The following is a 20,046-nucleotide window of genomic DNA, read 5'->3' as shown; positions in this document are numbered from 1 at the left end:
AATGACGCTCTGTGTACGATTTTAACGCCCTATAAGTTCGGACACTTTTTAGCGCGGACCCGACGTCCATATAATTGTAAGTCAATGGTAGAAACATAAAATTCGTGAACCAAATTATGTTATAAACGCAGCGGTACCTTAAAAAAATATAATTGGCAACCTAGACTATGTAAACTATTTTTTTCCATCCTCTAAGTTGGCAACACAAAAGTCGAAATGTCAAAATGAAGTTTGTGTGAAATTATGTCTGTAAACAATTTGATCCGTTTCAATATTTAATTTTATTTATAAAACTGAAAATAAGCTATTAACCTACATTTTGACCTTAACATTAACCTAGTGACGCAATTATAGATGACTCTCGGGCGTAAATACCAGCAGTCTTACGGGCAAGTGGCTATTTTGCTTTCGATTGGGTGCGCCCGACCAACGAAGCATGGAAGGGTCAGGATCGCCAGGAATAGGCTTTGGATTGATTTATATCTATTTTTAGGAATGCTGGTGACGGTCGGAAGATCTATGCTAGCCAGTCGAAGGTCGGCACGCTGTCTGGCTGCTCGTCATCGGTATGTTTTAACCTTTGTAAATTGTCCTATTAGATACTGACTATGTCTGTCTCACCCTTTCCTGTAATTTCCTTATTGAGAATCTTTGCATGTGTAGAATGTATTAAGTAATGTTAATTCAATCGATTACGTGTACAGACTGTTCTTCACAAAGAGACTGAATGACGGTGTAATAAGAATGCATTGTACTATGAAAGTTGATGTAGTGACTGTAATAGAAAAGGGATTGCTTCATTGGTATTGAAGAGATAGATTAGAATAATGACACTTTGTATAAGTGAACATTGGAGCACATATTGTAATCAAACTAAATTATAAAAGACCAGGGCAAAAGGAATATGCTAGGAGTGTTATGAGTCCATTATAGATAATTATAGAGTGGTCTATTATTTTTCTTTACTCCTGTAGGACAGGCATTCCAGGCCGGTTTTCTGTTAATTTGAGGCAACAGCTCAATTTTGTCAGGGAGTTTTAAGTATAATGCAAATCAAAGAAGTCTGAATTGTACAATAATATGAAATTATATTTTCTTAACCTTTAGACTCAGAATTAAATTTCAGAACATAGTACTGAGAACTGTCCAGTGTACTATGGTTTATAAGGAATACTGAGATCTATGAATATTTGAATATCCCCACTATAAAAGAACAATTACAGAGCTACAACAAAATATATAAAGCCGAACTCTTTATCCTCAAGAATAAAAATTGGCAATAAATCTGTAGCATTCACAAAACCTAACGCAGTTGAAACTATGGCACATCTTAAACCTTGCTTGACGAATGTGAACACAAGTACAAACTATGATAGGACATGGCGCTTGCAGGAGTGACCCTCTTCCATTGCCATTAAGAAAACCCATCAGATTATGGCTTTTACAAGCCAATGGCAGATTAAAAAGGAAAAAACAACCTTTAGACTCGGAATGCAAATTAATTTGAATGCACTACACAATTTGGCCCAATGTTCAGAATGCTTATGAATCTGTACACAAACACAACCAATTTTAATCTCATTCTTATTATTTCTTTAATGGCGGCCACTAGACTCGTACCAGTGTCAGTTTCGATGAATGTTTATATGGATGTTAATATTGATCAAAAACATCAACGTTTAGGCAGCAGCAAGGTATTTATTTTTAGTAGAATCTCTTCAACAGGCTGCTGTTGTGGAGATCATACCTGAGGTAAAAAGAGAACAATCATGAACAAACAACTAATTAAAGCATTATATAAAAAGGTCATTCCGGTGTTACCAAATTGTTATAATGTATTTGACATAGAGTACTGTGACTTCATATATTTTGTGGTTTGGAATGATTTCATTTTGAAAATCGTTTTTTGGCGAATATTCAACTAGTGAAGAAAATGGCCAATTATCTTCAAAGTCAATTAGCGCAGTTGTTTGTATGAAAGACATAAAATTAGTTATTTAGGAATTTTAGGTATATATTCAACATTTCAAAAAGGATAATGTACTTTTCAAAGTGGCCTAGTATTTATTATTTGAAGTAAAATCATTTAAAAGTTTGTGAATAATCGTAATTTTTGTGAACATCGGCTGACATTCTCTGATACCACCATTATGTACGCGTACATGGAAATGTACGCGTATAAAGAACGTCAGCTGTCAATATTGTCTAAAGGCTAAATGACACTATTATTACAATACAATAAAATACAAATACTCTTTATTGCACACTGGGACAAATACAATATAATACAAAAATAAAAAGACAGGTACTACACGCGGCCTTATTGCTATATAGCAATCTCTTCCAGGCAACATTCGGGTTACATGAAAATTATGAGATAAGTTTAATTTTATTATGAAATTTATTTATTTATTTACATATAATAGTAATAAATATAATAAAATAATAATAAATATAATTAGGGATTTAACTGAGGGCGCAACCAGAATACTTATTTAAAACACATATTGCACATACACGAATGAAAAAAGAAGAATAATAATAAAAATAGTCTAAAACAGATATCCAAAATAACAGTATTAAATAAATAAAATACTTAAATAAATTAAAAAAATACATATGATTACACAAAATGGAAGTAGGATTATATAAAACATAGTAAGTAGTAGGAGAAGAAAAATAAAAATTAGATTGTAAGAAAATGGAGCTTTGAGTAGAGTTTTGAATGACTCTACAGACTTAACACGTCTGATCGATTCAGGCAGAGAATTCATCACAGCTTGATGCTTCTAACCTTGAAAGAGTTGAAATAGAAGTTAGAAGAATGTATAGGATGTAAGAGAAGACCGTAAGGTGCGACTGAGGGTGGTGGAGGAGAGGTGGGACTAAAGTGAACAGTGTACGGATGAATAAAAGGCGAAAGTCCCTTCTGCGACGGATTATTAGAAGTTTGTAAACTAAAATTTTCATCATAAAAACATGAATGTACCAAGACAACAGTTGGTATGCATATAGCCAGTCGGCATGCTATAATACCGACTACATCCAACTGCTATCGTGCAATTGCAACATAGTTGGACTGTTATTAGAAACATTTAGACATTTTTTTTACATTTTTTTATAGACATTTTGTACATATTATAATTATTCTTTTTTGTTTGACATTGCATTTTTGTTATTTAATCGACTTAGTATGCCATTTTGGCTTTTTGCATAGATTCCATAAAATTATTATTGCCATCTATAAGTACTTGAAATAACGAATGATTAAATTAATTGATCATGGCTCCGCATTTTATTATTATTATTAGGGTGGCTTTATTCAGGGCCTATGCATTCCCTCATCACAGCGACCGTTGACTGATCTATTGTGATCACCACTAATTACAGTGCAGAGCCAAAGCCACAAAGACAGCATTGAAAAACTGAAGGACTTTCCTGACTTCGACAGATTTAATGTCCTCTGGTTGTGGCATGTGCCTTCCCAGTACGGAACTTCGTACGCCCATCAGGGGGTAGCATTAGGTGAGTTGATGAACAGGAGTTTTATCCTCTGTGTGGCAGAATCTACATTCTCTATTTTCTCTCTGCCCAATATTTGACATGTGCTTGTTTAAGCCACAATGCCCTGTTAAGGCTCTTGTGAGCATTCTTATGCCATTCCTGTCCAATGACAGAGCTTCTCTACAGTGTTTGGCACTGTAGGCAGATATCAGTGCTTTTGAATGCTCAATACCCATGTTCTGTAGCCACACTTTTCGGGAGAGGTGTGTGCTCTCATTTAGCAGAGTGAGCTTTGCCAGGCTGTATGCTATCCCTATGAAGGGTTCGGGTCCAATAAAGGTTTCCCTAGCACCAGCCTTTGCCAGTTCATCCTCTGACTCATTACCCTCGATGTCAGAAAGGCCTGGAACCCAGCGCAGTACCACTGTATTACTTTCCTCATATAACGAGAGAGTCACCTTTGGTTTTAGACCCCAACGCTGTCCCGCCATACGGCTACAGATACCTAAGGCCATCTTGGCCTTGTTGATTGTGTTAGCTATATGGCGGTTCCACTTTAGGGTTTGATCTAGAGTTATCCCTAGATATTTGACTTCTGCGGAAAAGCCCACAGCCCTGCTACCAAGCATTAGTTCCACTAGTTTGTCTAGTTTCCGTCTCCTGGTGAAGAGGACAATGGTTGTCTTTTCCACATTGATTGATAATTCGTTATGTTGACCTTGCATAAGTGATGATATAGTACTTTGGCAGTGCCCTCGAACTTTGATCACCAGGTCATCGCATATCCCTGAGCGTCAATATTCAGTTCAGCCAACCTATACAGGAGCTGATCCACAGCAAGAGTCCACGGCAGAGGAGAAATTACCCCACCTTGCGGGCAACCCCTTGCTGTGGAGGCCGCGAAGCCGGTCCCCATGCATTGCCAAATGCACCCTCATTGTCTAGAAAGGCACACAGTGTTATTTGTCTGTCCTCAAACGCTCTTTCTACCCTGTCCACAAGGTGGAGCAAAGCTGTCTCTGTACACTTTCCACTCTGATAGGCGCGTTGAGTGTGATGGATAAGTCTATATATTAAGGACGAAGACCTAATGTGATTGTCAAGTACCTTCTCCATTGCCTCAAGCAAAAATGAGGTTAGGCAGATGGGTCTAAAGGACTTAGCAAGAGAGTAGTCCTTTCTGCCTACCTTCGGTATAAATACAACTTTACACGTTGTCCATTTCATTGGTATGTGTCCTCAAGCAAGACTGGCTCTGTATATCTTGACCAGATATGGCAAGAGTACACTTATGCCTTGCTGCAGTAAGATGGGAGTAATACTGTCCTCACCAGGCGATTTATACGATTTAAACTAGTTTATGGCCCAAGCCACTTGTCGGGGTCTTATTATGTTGGCGGCTCTGTCCAGTCTTCGTTGCGAGGTGAATGTAGCGTCGTTGCTGGATTAGTGGGCGTGTCTCACAAGGCCCCCGGGAAGTGGGTTGACATTAAAAGCTCAAGGGTTTCTATCGTAGAAGTCGAGAAGGTCCATCAGGCTTCTTTAACAGTCCTGGTTGATGGAAATTGGCTTTAGCAAGCAGTCTATGTAGATGTGCACCTTGAGGAGCACTAGCGATCTCCTCACAGAACCGCTGCCACGATGCTCGCTTGGCCTTCCTTATCTCCTTGTTATAGTTACTTAGGGCCTTCCTGTAGGTCTCCCATTCCTTTGTTAGTTTGGCCCTATTGAAGAGCCTTCGAGTTTTCTCTCTTAGCTTTCTCAGTTTTGCATTCCACCACGGATTTAGTCCGAATTTTTGGCGGGCAACTTTCCTCAAAATCGCTGATGATGCCCCTGGAAGTGACCTCAACAACTAACTCTAGTCTCTGAGTGGTTTTGATCGATTTAGGACACCCTTGTAGATACTGCCCTAGTCTGTCTCTATAGACGTCCCAGGTCGTGTCCCTTGGATTCCTAAATATAGTGGGGTGGCAGACATTTCCTGCTCCCAGATCAAATTTTATGTTTTTATGATCCGATATCGCCGTCTTGTCACTAACATGCTAGCCGGTTATAAATCCGGCTAGCCTAGCCGTAGAGAAAGTAATGTCCAGAATTTCTTGTCTTGACCTTGTAACACAAGTCGGTGTCCTTCGTTATTAATATACAGGCAATTTGATAGGATAAAGTCATATAGTAACTCACCTCTGCTATTGATGTCTGAGCTCCCCCAGGCGGTGTGGTGAGCGTTGGCATCACAACCCACCAGAAGTTCTGCGTTGTATTTCCGGGCGTATTCCGCCAGTCGTGTCAGATCTTCCGTGGGATTGTTCTTTTCTCCAGGTAGATAGGCTGAGCATACGGATTATAGTTAGTGGTGATCACAAATATCAATTAATGTTTACAATTATGCAGTGATGAGGGGCTGCACTGGACAAGGCCTCATTGAAGATGTAACTACTCTAATAATAATAAGGTTAATTCTATACTAGAGTTATGGAGTCTTTAAAATAATAAAAAAAATTATATTAATTTCTTCCTTTTTTGAAGCCGAAAAATTGAAAAACGTCATCTCTCATAATCACAAAAAACAGTCATTGACAACATTTGGAGCTAAACGCGAAAGTGTGTGTCAACAAAAGGTGCCAAAGATTCAATGTTAGGCTGAATTTTAATCTAATTGTCATACCAGAAAAACTACGTAGCAATGACTAACTAATGACAAATTAAATACATCTTAAGAATGTTCTACAATGACTTGAGTAATGACAATAAATTATTAAGAGAGTTACAATAACCATTGAGCAAAACATATAGTACAAAAATGCTATGATATAATTCAATTCCATAAGTATTGTTATATCTATTCCTAGATGCTGGGAAAGTATAGAATTACCCCTGTTTCTAATAACTTGTTCACTTATTCACTTTTTTAAATTCGTCTGGCGTTTGTAAGTTTTTTTTTGCTTTTTTATGAAGGAAGTTTTTAATTAGATATTTTCCGCACGTTATGCATTCCGCTTAAGTCAACAAAATTCTCATAATTCACAACTCCTTATTTATATTGTATACTTAAAAGCTGTTAGTACTTTCTAAATATAGAATGAATTAAATAAATAATTTTATACTGGCCGAGTCCCCTTAAAAAAACATTATGAAACATAAATAACGTATTAATAGTGGAATAGTTACGGTCTAGTGCACTGGGAAACCCGTGTGTAAACCCAATACAATTCTTAAAATACTGAAGATTTTCTAAAATTCTAAATGGAAGTGATAACATTTGAGTTGCCATACTGTCGCTGGATGAGGAGGTCCTGGGCTCGATTCCTGGTAGGATCACTTTTGGAAAGGAACTTTGCTAAATTAGCTTGTGTAGTTGATCTGGGTAATATCTCGGAGTAGATGGATTCCTTTGCTCAGATACTGGTTCAGGCAGTTTGAGACCTGGCAATTGGTATGGTGGTCTAATAGTTCATGTAGGTACTGTGTTATGTTCTCAGATATCTCTCTGCGACATGATAGAGCCTCCGGATTATGAAGAGGTGGCCGAGCGGTTGGTGGGCGCGCGCGACCCACTGGCCTACCCTCCAGCGGACATAGAGCTGTGCGTCGCACCACGGCGCATACGCACGCTCACACATGTCCTACCCGATGAAGACCTGTAAGCTTCCACATCCATGCTATATATTTTTAATATGGCCAGGTTTATGTTTAACACACAGGCTGTAACAAAAGATGAGACCTAATTTTAGCCAGTGATTGTACTTAAAAACAATTTTGGTGACAAATATTGGATCCTCGTGCAAAATATTCAGACCGTTTTATTATTAGGTATCTATAGTAACTCCCAAATAATTCTACCGTGTTTTTCATGTTATTTGCATTGCCACGTCGCTGCTTAAGATCTATATACATAAATTTGAGCTTTAGACATGTACCACCCGCTTTGGGTGAAATGTTGCAGGGAGTACATAGAATTTATTACATTTCTTACATAAGTAAAAAAATAACACTATCTCGAAACTATATGTATATTACATTTTATGTCAATAAATATACATATTTTTTTTTTTTTTTTTTAAAAAAATGTTTTTGTGTGTTAATGTTATTATTCTATGTTTAAGTTTATGGCTTCTCTTGTAGAATTTTGCTAACGTCAAATCAGTCGTGGAAGTTACACTTTCGTTTTTATATTTAATTAATTAACGCAGCTCTTTAGTCTATTCCGGCCTCTGGAACAATCAAAACAATAGAATATACCATCAGCATTACAGATATTTAAATAAATAAGTTTTATAATTTTAGTTTTTAGTACTAATAAAATCAGTTATTAATTCTAAGAGGGTATTTGTGAAAACGTATAGAAGAAACTTGAAATTTACGGGGCGAGGAATAAAGTTATTAAAAAAAGAAAAACAATTAATTCATTGAACGCATTTTTCAGAAGGCAGTTTTAAGAAAGTTTTCTAATGTTTAGGAAATGAAACTGTTTTTCCGGATTTAAATCGCGTATATTTGTTTTTTCAAACATTTTAATCCGTTTAATTTTACATTTTAATCAAATATAATATATATAATAAATATATAATATAATCGTTACATTTTAATCAATTTAATAGTTTCATTTCCTATGTGTAACAATCGCGAAAACCTAAGAACTCGATTTTCTAATGTTATTGTATTTTTTAAAATAATTTGGTACAGCATTATAGACAGTTAACTATCTTACAGTTATTGACATTGGCCCCATAAAATTCTGTTCCATTCGAACAGCTCGAAAGCTCCGATGTTCGTTCGGGATTGCATCCGTTGCTACACATCCGACTACACCGTGGTCGAGTACAAACAGCGAGCATACTCGGGCTCGTCGTGCGGGCGCGAGCGGCTCGCTGAGCGGCTAGAGCGGTTACACGCCGCACCGAGGCAGCAATACGAAGTTGACGCTGAGCCTGCCGTTGCTAATGCTGATGAAATGGGAGGTCAACAGGTGTGTATTTAGACGTACATTGTAAAAAGCTTTTGACGACTTTCTTAGCTTAGAATCACTTACGATTCAGCACACGAATTTTTAAACTACACACACTGACACAAGTAACGGAAAAAAATGGGACTTAAAATAGTAATAACAGTATTAATAATTCATTTCAGAAAAAAAAAACATAGTTTGTTAGCATCAAGTGTATAACTAGAAATGGAGACGAAATAAGTGCCATCCATCTCTGGCAACTCTTCAGGCAAATGGGCATATATATCACTTTTAAATATCAACTCTCGTTGCGCTGAAATCACAAATTAGAAAGCTGAAATAGTACAGCGCCAACAACTGACCTGTGTGTACGTCTCCGTATATTTAAAAATATCCTGTAATAATTGTAATAAAGATAATATCTCTAACTAAGCTGTTCTGTTCGGTGGTGTAGGAAAAGTAGCAAAACATCTTATTACAAATCAAACCGATTCATATTTCATCGGTAATTAAATATTATATATGTATTTTTTAATTTTTCGTCCATTATAGCAAAGCTTAAGTTGAACTGGTAGATTTGAAGTGAAACAATTGACGACACCCGTCAATTGTTCCGAAATCAGGCTGGCGAATCGGAGTGCAGTTCTCACCGTAATGATTTGGCAGAATAGTTTTCAAACAAATTAAATAACTTTTCATCTTTATTTCTGGTTATATACTCGATGTTTGTTAGCAAAACTTAGCAACTATGTTAGTACTTATTTAAATTTCATTACATTACATCAATTATTTCATTTTAATTACACATATGACTTTTTTATCAAGCGCAATAGCAAAGGACTTTCAAATCGGTTCACGAGCGTTAAATTAAGTAGTACTTTATTCATCAAACACACACACATATATGTCGGAGTATGACGTAAAAGGGAAGACGGTGAGGGCAACACTCTCGTCGCTGTGTGTGAATTATAATTATGAATACGAGGATCGAACACTTAAAAAATTTCTTCGTCCGGCCGGATTCGAACCGACGTCTTCTAGTGCACCGTGCCAGATGTTGTGCCAACTTAACCACGGAACGAACCAGCGGACCTTACTAATTCTTGTGCTTGTTTGTCGGATGTTTGTACATGGTTTTCAATGATATTTTAGCCGTAGCTAATTAATAATTAGCTAATAATAATTACAACAAACGTATTAATAATTATAACAAACTAGTAGAGTACTTTCACAAAAAAAATCAGTTCAATACAAATTTAATGTATCAAGAATTATTTGATAAGTGGAGTAATTTCACAAATAATAATTGAATATCAATTCAATAAAAATTTTATTAATACAGTAAATAGCGACATCTCTCGCCAGGACTGGTAGCTGTAAAGGTACTAACTGGGTGATAAATCTTTCATAGATTTCTCATAGATGGCGCTACGACTAAAAAGTCTTTGTATTTGGTTTTTCAACAAAATCACGACGAAAAAACGACGCAAGCACATAGAAAAATTCGTGAGGTCCGTTGGTTCGTTCCGTGGCTTAGTTGGTATAGCGTCTGGCACGGTATGCAAGAATACATCGGTTCGAATCCGACCGGATCGAAGGAAATTTTTCTGAGTGTTCGATCTTTGTATTAATAATTATAACAAACTATTGGAGTAAATTCACAAAAAATAATTGAATATCAATTCAATAAAAATTTAATTGGTCTATATGTTCTTCGTTATAAATTCGTTAAGCCCGCGGTGAATAATAACGTCAACATTGTTAAACTTAAAGCTAATGGGTTTGAAATTTGTGGATCACTTGATATTATAAAAAAAAGCAAAAGTATGACAACACAGAACAGTAACGTAATTATATGGAATAAGCCTTAAAGATCTGAGGGGCACTGCCACTGCGCCCATCACCCTGAGACATAAATTGTCAAGCCCCATGTGCCAGTAATTTCACCAGTGTTCTTACCCTTTCAAACCGTAACACAGTAATGCTGACATTACTACTTGGCGGCAGAAATAGGTAAGGTGGCAGTACTTCCCTGGAGGAACTCTGTCACAAGGAGCTCTACTGCTACTAAATATATACAACAGGCAGCCTCATTGTTAAGTAGCATTATTTTTTTCAATGCAACCGTGTATTGAAATGTGGGAGCTTCAAAAGGGATAATCTAATTACACTAACTTTTCCTTCATTTCGTATAAAAGCACCAATTGTCTCTCTTTAAGTACGAATCTCAGCCGTCATCGGGGCGCCAGTCAGTGGCCTCGATGTCTTCGTCATCATCATGCAACGAGACCCTAACCCCTCGCGGGTCCTGGGCCAGCCTGGACCTGCGCAGCTCATCCTCCGACCCGCTTCTGCCTGACCTCTTCGAGCGGAAACCGCCCGAACAGTTGGATGCCCTCAATGAAGCTAGAAGGTACGTCATCTTGTCAATTCCCTAGTGCGGAATTATTGCTTGCGATAATCGCCTTAAGATTATAGAATCATAATGTCTATATTCAGGCAAGACTTAAAATCTCGACTTCGATTATGTCATACGAGATTCGCATGCAACTTAATCGCCTCCTCGACTGTTAACACAGAGAAATATGTATTAAGGAGATTCTTGCTTACGAGTTTTCGACTTGTCTAAAGACGATCCAATATGACATTTCTTCAAGTTGATACGATTATCGTACAAATCGGTTTGAACCGTTTTGAGTGCGAGAATTGTCATTCGAGTTTAGTGGTATCACATGATATTTCGTTTTTGTCTTGTTGTTTTGTCTTGTATGATGCACTGAAAATCATACCCAAGTCCAAGTTTTTGGAAAACACGTTGTCGCTATCAAAGCAAAACAACAAACACTAGCTAAAGTCCAGAAAAAGGCGCCCAAAAACAAACACATTTAAATTTAGAATTTAAATAGAAAACTAAAGCTTAAAGAGACCATGATAAAATATATAGAAAAATATTTCTAGCGATTCGCTACAATATCCTTGACCTCATATCGATCCTTTTGATCTGAACTAGTGGGATCCTCTGACCATATGATGTGCCTCCAAACACACACATCCCTACAGCCCTTCCTTTGCAAATCGCTTCATATCCCTTATACCTTTAGTACAAGTGGCGGGTCTCATTCTAATTCTGTTAGTGATTCGTCATACTCTATTTTCAGTCAACAAATACAGTATCTAAGTTAGTAACAAACATTATGCAAACTTACCAACTGTAGTGCCGACCAATCGGTGCACTACCAGCAGACGCCTGATATTTCACCTTCAGAATTTGAGATGACTGGACTGCCGTGTTAGTTCCCTACTCTTAGGTACCATAATAGACTAAATTTATTAATGCTTGATATTACAAAACTAATACTAAACCGCGACATGCCTACCCCCAATTCTAGTGCTTTGAGTTTATTAGTAAGATGTAAAGGTTTCTCACGTAAGGTACCATTATACGTTGTTTGTTATTATAGGATTTCTTAGTTAAGAGGCGTTCATTGCATTAATTATCGAAAAATGTCTAAATGTGCATGTGGGAGAGTGGGAGATCTCAGAACACTAGCTTAATTGTTCAACCTTGCTCTCCGCCTCTCTGTGGGCTCCATTGTAAAAGTGACTTGTTGAGTGCCCAATAAACCCGTATTAATTAATTACTGTTTTATTAAGATACAACAATTATAATTTAAAAACGGCTGAACCAATTTGAATGATATAATATAAGAAGCAAGAAATCAAAACAAAATAATGATATTTTTAATTGGACATAGTTATGCAAACAAGAACCAACCCACACCTCGAGTGAAATTGAATTATGTATTTAGGTTGAACACCAGACGTGTCCTTTATCCGCTCACAAAAGATCCTGGCAATATACCAAGCCAAAACGGAGAATATAAAAGTCCTTCAGAGTACCAACCTTAAATAAGTAACTTTTTAATAACTAAAAAGAACCATGCTGCTTAACTTCATATAATGTATTTTTTCAAATATGCTAAATGGATCCATGTCACATGTACTGAAGTACTGTAGATCTTTAGTGTTTTCATTACGAAATCTAGAACATGGTTCTCGTTAACTAAATAAAAAGATACATAATGTTTTCTATTTATTGCTATACAAAATAATAGTTTCCCTATATCATTCTCAATGCTACACATAAGCCACGTTGTTTGTCTCAAATAACTTACCTGTTTATTTCTTCACACTGTTTTTACAAAAATCTAATTATCTCGAAAGTGACATTTTGTGGGTTGGTTCTAGTTTGCATAACTATGTCCAATTACTCTTATAAATAGACTAATGCCTGCTTGGTCTTTAGATGGAGCGATCCCAATTAGTTAATTCGGACAAAGTAACTAATTCAGTCTTTTAGTTCCTTGAGGAATTGGAATTGGGAAGGAATAGGAATGGTTTCGGTTTTAAAGGACACGTAATGATATGTGCACAAGGAGCTAGTCCCTTTCGATCAGTTTTAGGAAATCATTCCTACCAGTTCTTAGTTCATGAACTACTCAAGCCTGCTATAAAACTATTCTTGTAAATACACAGTCGATTGATTACAGATCAAAAAGATAAAACAAAATACAATACAATAAATCCGGAATTTCAGAGGAAGGTGTTATTCATTCTATGTTGTATTACTTGAAGGTTTAGGTAAACATATTCTGCCTATTCCGATATCTGATTATAAGTTCGGTGATATTTAAGAAATCGTTAATAAATAAATCGATACCTCCCACGTAAATTATAAGTCAAAACATAATTTTTTACTTTTTAAATAAATCTTTATTTATGTATATTATAGGTACCATATTTAAAAGTAAAGAAATCACTTAGTATCATTTATTTATTCATTCATGGAAACCGACAGCTTCTTACATTTAATAAAAACAGGAACATAAACATAAAGCCAATTACAAGTTTCCACCTATAGCTTCAAACAAATCATACACGAGCATTAAACAAATGAACAGTAAACAATATTTCTTAATATCATGCACTTACATAAATATAACAACCCAATACCTGCGCTAATCACAAATTATTTAATAAACTTAGGTAAAAAGAATGTCCGTGGGTTTACGCTTTAGCACATCAACATTACAATTTAATATATCAACTTCCAGGTCATGGCTACTCAGCACACTATCCAAGCTCTTGCTAGCTCTACATAGAAAACTATTTTGCCTATAGTTAGTCCTCGCTAAGGGAACTGCAATAGGGTGATAGCGTCTCATAGAAAATTACGTTTACTTTGAAACATGGAACCTATAACATACATACATAAAGACGATGTATTTAAGTTAATTTGATTTAAACAACTTACGTGTGAGGTATCAAAATATACTTGGTACTTGGTGTAACGGGCTGGTGTCCGCAACTCGACGCCAAGGCGCCTATTTTGCCTATCAAAATGTAATAATAATACAAACATACAAATATAAATAAAAAGCAAAGTTTTCGTACACCGCCGTCTTTTTCCTGTCTTTTATGTAATTGCTTTCCATCCAGACAACATTGTCTGTCAGAAATCGCTTAAAGCGAAAAAACCTACCCTTGTTTATTTTATTCGTCTTATATCCGTTTATTTTATTTTTAAAAATTTTTTACATTGTATTGTATTATATATCTATGTTGTTTTTCTCAGATTGGAAAACCGCCAATCAGACCTGCTAGGTCTTTACACACCATACCTCGACGAAGAAGAGGCAGTCGAGAGACGTCTAGCAGCTGAAATGCCCTGTGAAGTCATGGGTCATAGAATTATGGTCATTTGCCATCAGCTCAAGTAAGATTACCGATTAGATTTATATTATTTTACCGATTGTTCGATCTTTGTAATAATTATTATAACAAACTAGTGGAGTAATTTCACATAAAAATAATTGAATATCAATTTAATAAAAATTTAAATACAACGAATAGCGACATCTCTAGCCGGGGCTGGTAGCTGTAAAAGTATCTAACTGGGTGACGAAATATTATAGATTTCTCATATATGGCGCTACGGCTAAAGTCGTTGAAAAACCAAATACAAAGATACGACGCAAGCACATAGAAAAATTCGTTAGGTCCGCTGATTCGTTCCGTTGCTTAGTTGGTATAGCGTCTGGCACGGTATGCTAGAAGACGTCGGTTCGAATCCGGCCGGATCTGGGGAATTGTTTCTAAGTGTACGATATTTGTATTAATAATTATAACAAACTAGTGGAGTAAAATCACATAAAAATAATTGAATACCAATTCAATAAAAATGTAAAAGCTGCAATTTATCAAAACTACTCTTAATTCTGTTATCTCAGTTCTCCCGTTGACTGGTAGAGAATGCCTCATGGCATTTAGTCCACCATTTACTTTTACTATTTTGTGTTCAAAGTTTAAATAAGTAGAAGAATGAAATTTACTCTACTTTTTCTTTTTTTTATATATATAATACCAATTGTGAGACGAACAAGTCGTACGCATGGTGGTAAGCGACACGCCTGTCCGTAACAGTGGCAGTGCCACTCAGAGCTTTAAATCGCAAAGATCTGAGGCGCTTTGCCACTGCGCCCGTCACCCTGAAACATAAGTTGAAAAGTCCCATGAGCCTGTAATTACACCAGCAACCTTACCTTTCAAAACCGGAACGCAGTAATGCGTCACATTACTGCCTGGCGGCAGAAATAGGTCAGGTTGCAGTCCTTACCTGGACAAACTCTTTCACAAGAAGCTCTACTGCTCCTGTGATATGCTAATATGAATTATTCTGTCAAGTGAATTGTCGCTAAAGAGAAATTCCTGCAATTATTTAAATCTATGCCTCTGATAATCTATTTTACAAAACTACTTATTTCATCCACTAAGGCCATTGACTTACAAATAAATGGACGACGGGTTTAATACAAAAACCACGAAAAAAATGTCCCAAGTCAACCTATTTAAACGTAGTGACATGTAAAGGAATATGAAAAAGCTAAAACGTTGAATTTAAATTGTAATGTCATCGCAGTACTGTCTAATTTTGCTTGCTTCGCTGTCAGTCGAACAAACGAAGACTAAAGCGTGAATGACGCTCTGTATACGATTTTAACGCCCTATAAGTTCGGTCACTTTTTAGCGCGGACCCGACGTCCATATAATTGTAAGTCAATGACTAAGGCTCAATTTATATTGCGGCGGAAAGGAATGGAAGCTATTTTTTGTTACAACATTGTACATAGCGTAATGAACTTTATGGTCAATTGTGTGACGTACAAACTAGATACGAGCCGAAAATCACGTCACGCGTCTTCCGCGGAATTCTCACGCATGCTCGAAAATGCTCGCGCATTCGCTTAAATTCCGCAACTGCCGTCGGCAACGCTTGTCGAATCTGCGGGAAGTGAGCGAGGTGTAATTGACACCTCCGTTCCACGCAATGTAAATTGAGCCTAACAAACAACTTTCAGGCTAGAACTCGACGTGGAACCCCTCTTCGCATCAATGGCACTCTACGATGCTAAAGAAAAGAAGAAACTATCAGAAAACTTTTACTTCAACCTCAACTCAGAATGTACGAAGCAAATGCTCTCGCTACACATTCCTCATGCTGATCTCTCGACGTTGAGCAGAAGTGCAGTGTTTGATATACAGAATCCTTCCGCCGACATCTTTCTAGTCGTCAGAGTTGAAAAAGTTCTCCAGGGAGACGTTAATGAGTGCGTTGAACCTTATATAAAGGACGATAAGGTATGTAAACTGTTCATTATCGCTTAATTCTTGTCGTCTTAGGGTGAACACCTCGTATGTGATTTCTATGTAATTTTTCAGAATAAAAATGTGGTGTAAAATATAGTAAACACAATAATGTTTCTAGTTAACATTCTAATAATTATACCTCTCTTAAATGATATATTACTTTAATAATATATTTAAGCATTTAAACTTTTTTAAATATATTTAAACTTATAAACCTCTAAGTTTTGCGTCAACACAAATAGATACAAACTATGTATAGTCCGTTTCAATCCATTATGCATGTAAAGTAAACAAACCGGTTTTGTTAAAATACTGAAGCAATCGATCAATTAATACTTTATTAAGTGTTACACGTTCACGCATATTTTGAAGATTTTAAGTTGATATCACATCATTTTTTCCAACAATAATCGTTGCAATAACATCTTAAAATCGTATTTAAAAAATGTTACTCCAAAAGTGAAGTTATTTTTCAAGTGTGGAAGTAAGGTTAGTCCACAAGGTTAATATGTGGTTACATACGAGAATGGTGCATTATTACAGGTGTTTACAGTGCTTTTTTCATACAATGCGAGAAGATATGTACAGAAACTAAAATAACGGATAACTCACGTATTTAAGTCGAATTATGTGTGTATGTCCGAATTCACTCGCACTTGTTCACACGAACTATGAAGCCAAGACGATATGACCAACTTCGTTTGAAAGCCTGTAAAACTACCTTCATGCAGGAAAGTATTTTTGTAATGGCGCCAAAAATTTACAACAATTTACCGGAAGCACTAAGATCTGAGAAAAACCTTATGCTATTTAAAAAACAACTAAACAAGTTACTGAGTAATAAAATGTGTCTGAATTTTTAAATGATAAATCCCTAAATTCATTGTCTAATCGTTGACATTAGATGTTATTGGCGTTATTCATGTTACGATATTATTTTGACATCTAATTACCATTAAAATCGACCCATGTAACTATCATCGCGTTTAAATTCTGACCGACTTATTAAATCCATGTGTGCACGCTCATGTAATATTATTGAAAAACAAAACATGTTACACCTGGTTTAGTCTGTCGAAGTGCATGTGAGTGAATGTATTCAATACTTGTATGCCTACTGTTTGGCCGGACACAGTGAAACTATACGTATTTTGTACATGTCAGCTTCTATATAACCTGTGTTTCCACAAATAAATGAATTATAATTATTAATTATTGCTCTATATGTTTCGAACCAATCCTTAGATTCCGCGGCGGTTCAATGAACTTTCCGTCGAATCACCGCCGCGGAATCTCATAATTAAGGACCACACTGATTCGAAACATGTCGAGCAAAAATTTGAGTGAAATCTGTGAGTTATCCGTCAGGTTAGTGAATATGTCTGAGCCATACGGTGATTTTCTATTTAATATTTCCAGAATCGTGAGAAAGTCCGCGCTGGTGCTCAAGCGGCCTGCAGCCGTCTGGGCAAGTATCGCATGCCGCTGGCTTGGAGCTGCGTGTCTCTACTCAACATCCTTAGCGGTTCCAACAGCCTGGAGAGAGAACAGTCTGAAAACACTCTGTCTGCTGGCTCCAACACTAACAGTCTTGGTGAGTGAAGATATATTTCCTGCCATAGAATATAATGCGTTCCACCAAACTATTCTTCCATAGATAATAAAACTCGAGCTAAAATGTCGTGAAACGCAGAAACGCGTGCAGCCGTGATGGTAAAGATATAAAGTAAATAAGTTTAATATGCTAAGAATGCTGCAGAATTTGAATTTATGAAATGAATTTAGCAAATGTTTAGTGTTTTTTCTATACTTCAAGCTTATATGTAATAATTCCGATTTTTCAAGCATTAATACTTCTCTCTTAATCTTAACGTACAGAAGAAAAGTGCAATTAAATTTTAAAAAACAATGAAAGATCCGGTGGGCGTAATTTTGTTCATGAGCAAGTATGATAACAAAGCCGTAAGTCACCGGCAGAGCTTTCGTATGTGGCAGACCGCAAGGCGTCGTCCAGCAGCCTGGAGCAGCTGCGGCGGCGCGCGGGCGAGGTGGGCGGCTCTCTCACGCGCAAGGGCTCCATCGAGCGCCGGTCGGCGCCGCCGCACCCCGCCGACGAGGTGGCCGCGCAGCTCGACTCCTTCAAGCCCATCGTCATCACTGTCACCAGCTTCTTCAAGCAGGTCTGTCGGACAATCGCGCACGTACGCACGAGAGACGGGCGGATAGTAGTATTACGAATATCATCTCTATGGGCTGACAAAATAAATAAGGACTCGGAGCTTCTCTGAAGGATAAAGTTCGTAATGAGATTATCCAACAGGATAAAGTTCGTAATGAGATTATCTAACAGAGAACCGAGGTCAACGGACATAGTTCGTAAAATAGGCAAGCTGGACTATAGTCCATTTCAATCCATTATACAAGAACAATAAACGAGCTAATTTGGTTAAAATTCTAGAGAACTCAATAAATGGAATAATGAACACTTTCTCGTACAATTTGTACGTTTCCACTTGTTATTTCATCACTTTTTTCAACAATATTCATTCTTAAAATCGAATTTGAAATTCCTTAATCCAAAAGTAAGGTCATTTTTAAGTATGATGCTGTAAAATAGATTTCTTTTTATATATATTTTTTAAATGGTTGATGAAAACACAGTCAGCGCGTTAGAGACACCGTGTGCCTCATGGGCGCGTGATAGGTTAACTTGCCAGCTAACACGTGTTGACAATTTTGCAGGAAACAGATAAGCTTCGTGACGAGGACCTTTACAAGTTCTTAGCAGAGATCAAGCGTCCGAGTTCAGCGCTGAAAAAACTGAAATGCATACCTGGAACTCTGAAAATCGAAGTGTCGCCCTGCCCGGACGAGATCAAGAACGGTCTCACGCCCGAATTGGCCAAGCTGAATCCTTACGGAGGTAACATTATAACCTGTAATAGTAACTGCTTCCCAAGCAGCACACCCATATCTATAGAATAGAATAGAATAGAACAGAATAGAAAATCATTTATTCGACGAAGGCAAATACATAAAAAAGTAAACAGTTAAAAAAACATGAAACAAAAAAAATAAAAATATAAAAAAGAAACAGAGTAAAAATCAGGATTGACAAAAAACAATAAACGTTAACGTCTAAATATATACTATAAGGTATCCAATAGAATTTAATTCGATTGAATATTTTAAAAGTTCAAATTCCTTCAAGATATCTTGAAGAAACTTTCTAGATAATTTAAAGTAAAAGTGGGCACAACTTTATTAGTAGATCACAAGAGTGCTTTGAGAAATTATCTATAGGTAGTGTTAAGAGTGATTCTTATCTTTTTTTCTCTTCTAGATGTAGAATGCTACCTACATCTAGAAGAGAAAAAAAGATAAGAATCACTCCCAAATCAGACCCAAAAATCAAATTCAAAATGTAAATAGTAAATTGTTTAAGTATGAAGGGAAGCTCATTGATTTGTCTTCTATAACCTGTAACCACCATATGTAATAGTTGCAAAACAAATGAAGCCAGTCGTAACTAACCGTAAAAAACTGTAAACTATTCTACAGATAGACTATAGATGCTATACTTAGCAAGTAGGCACGCATCGACTATTTCAAGTTTCTTTCCATTCGTTACATTATCACACGACCTTGAGCTGCTAAAAATTATAATTTTAGCACTAAATAGCGCGCTATAAAAATTTTGCATGTAGCGCACTATGCGAATATAGCAGTTAATCTCATCTCTAGACATAATATCCAAGGTTCACCACCTACACTAGATCTTTTATTCTTTACTTTATCCAGTTTGCATGAACTTACAACGTCCAATAGAGTAGAAACCCTAACTATAGTATCGAGTTCTTAGGTTTTCGCGATTGTTACACATA

At 36.6% G+C, this 20,046-nt stretch overlaps 1 protein-coding gene across 4 annotated transcripts in view; it reads left to right on the top strand.

Annotated features, from left to right (window-relative positions):
• Positions 1-260: 260 nt before the first annotated feature.
• LOC113234489 (dedicator of cytokinesis protein 7) overlaps positions 261-20,046 on the top strand; it is a 76,823-nt gene continuing 57,037 nt past the window's right edge. For 3 of the 4 annotated variants that reach the window (XM_026469842.1, XM_026469826.1, XM_026469850.1), the window contains exons 1-10: positions 261-389; positions 494-566; positions 6,990-7,150; positions 8,263-8,476; positions 10,675-10,868; positions 14,091-14,231; positions 15,874-16,153; positions 17,582-17,756; positions 18,158-18,342; positions 18,905-19,085. In XM_026469842.1, the coding sequence (XP_026325627.1) occupies positions 355-389; positions 494-566; positions 6,990-7,150; positions 8,263-8,476; positions 10,675-10,868; positions 14,091-14,231; positions 15,874-16,153; positions 17,582-17,756; positions 18,158-18,342; positions 18,905-19,085 (1,639 nt within the window). In that variant the 5' untranslated portion in view covers positions 261-354. The remainder of the gene's footprint in view (positions 390-493; positions 567-6,989; positions 7,151-8,262; positions 8,477-10,674; positions 10,869-14,090; positions 14,232-15,873; positions 16,154-17,581; positions 17,757-18,157; positions 18,343-18,904; positions 19,086-20,046) is intronic. The other variant, XM_026469834.1, reaches the window with a different exon arrangement.

Source organism: Hyposmocoma kahamanoa, unplaced genomic scaffold (genome assembly GCF_003589595.1).
Source record: "Hyposmocoma kahamanoa isolate Upper Pololo Valley unplaced genomic scaffold, ASM358959v1 102, whole genome shotgun sequence".
Lineage (NCBI taxonomy): Eukaryota > Metazoa > Arthropoda > Insecta > Lepidoptera > Cosmopterigidae > Hyposmocoma > Hyposmocoma kahamanoa.
The sequence above is the reverse complement of the archived record's forward strand: the minus strand, read 5'-3'. Positions and strand labels throughout refer to the sequence as shown.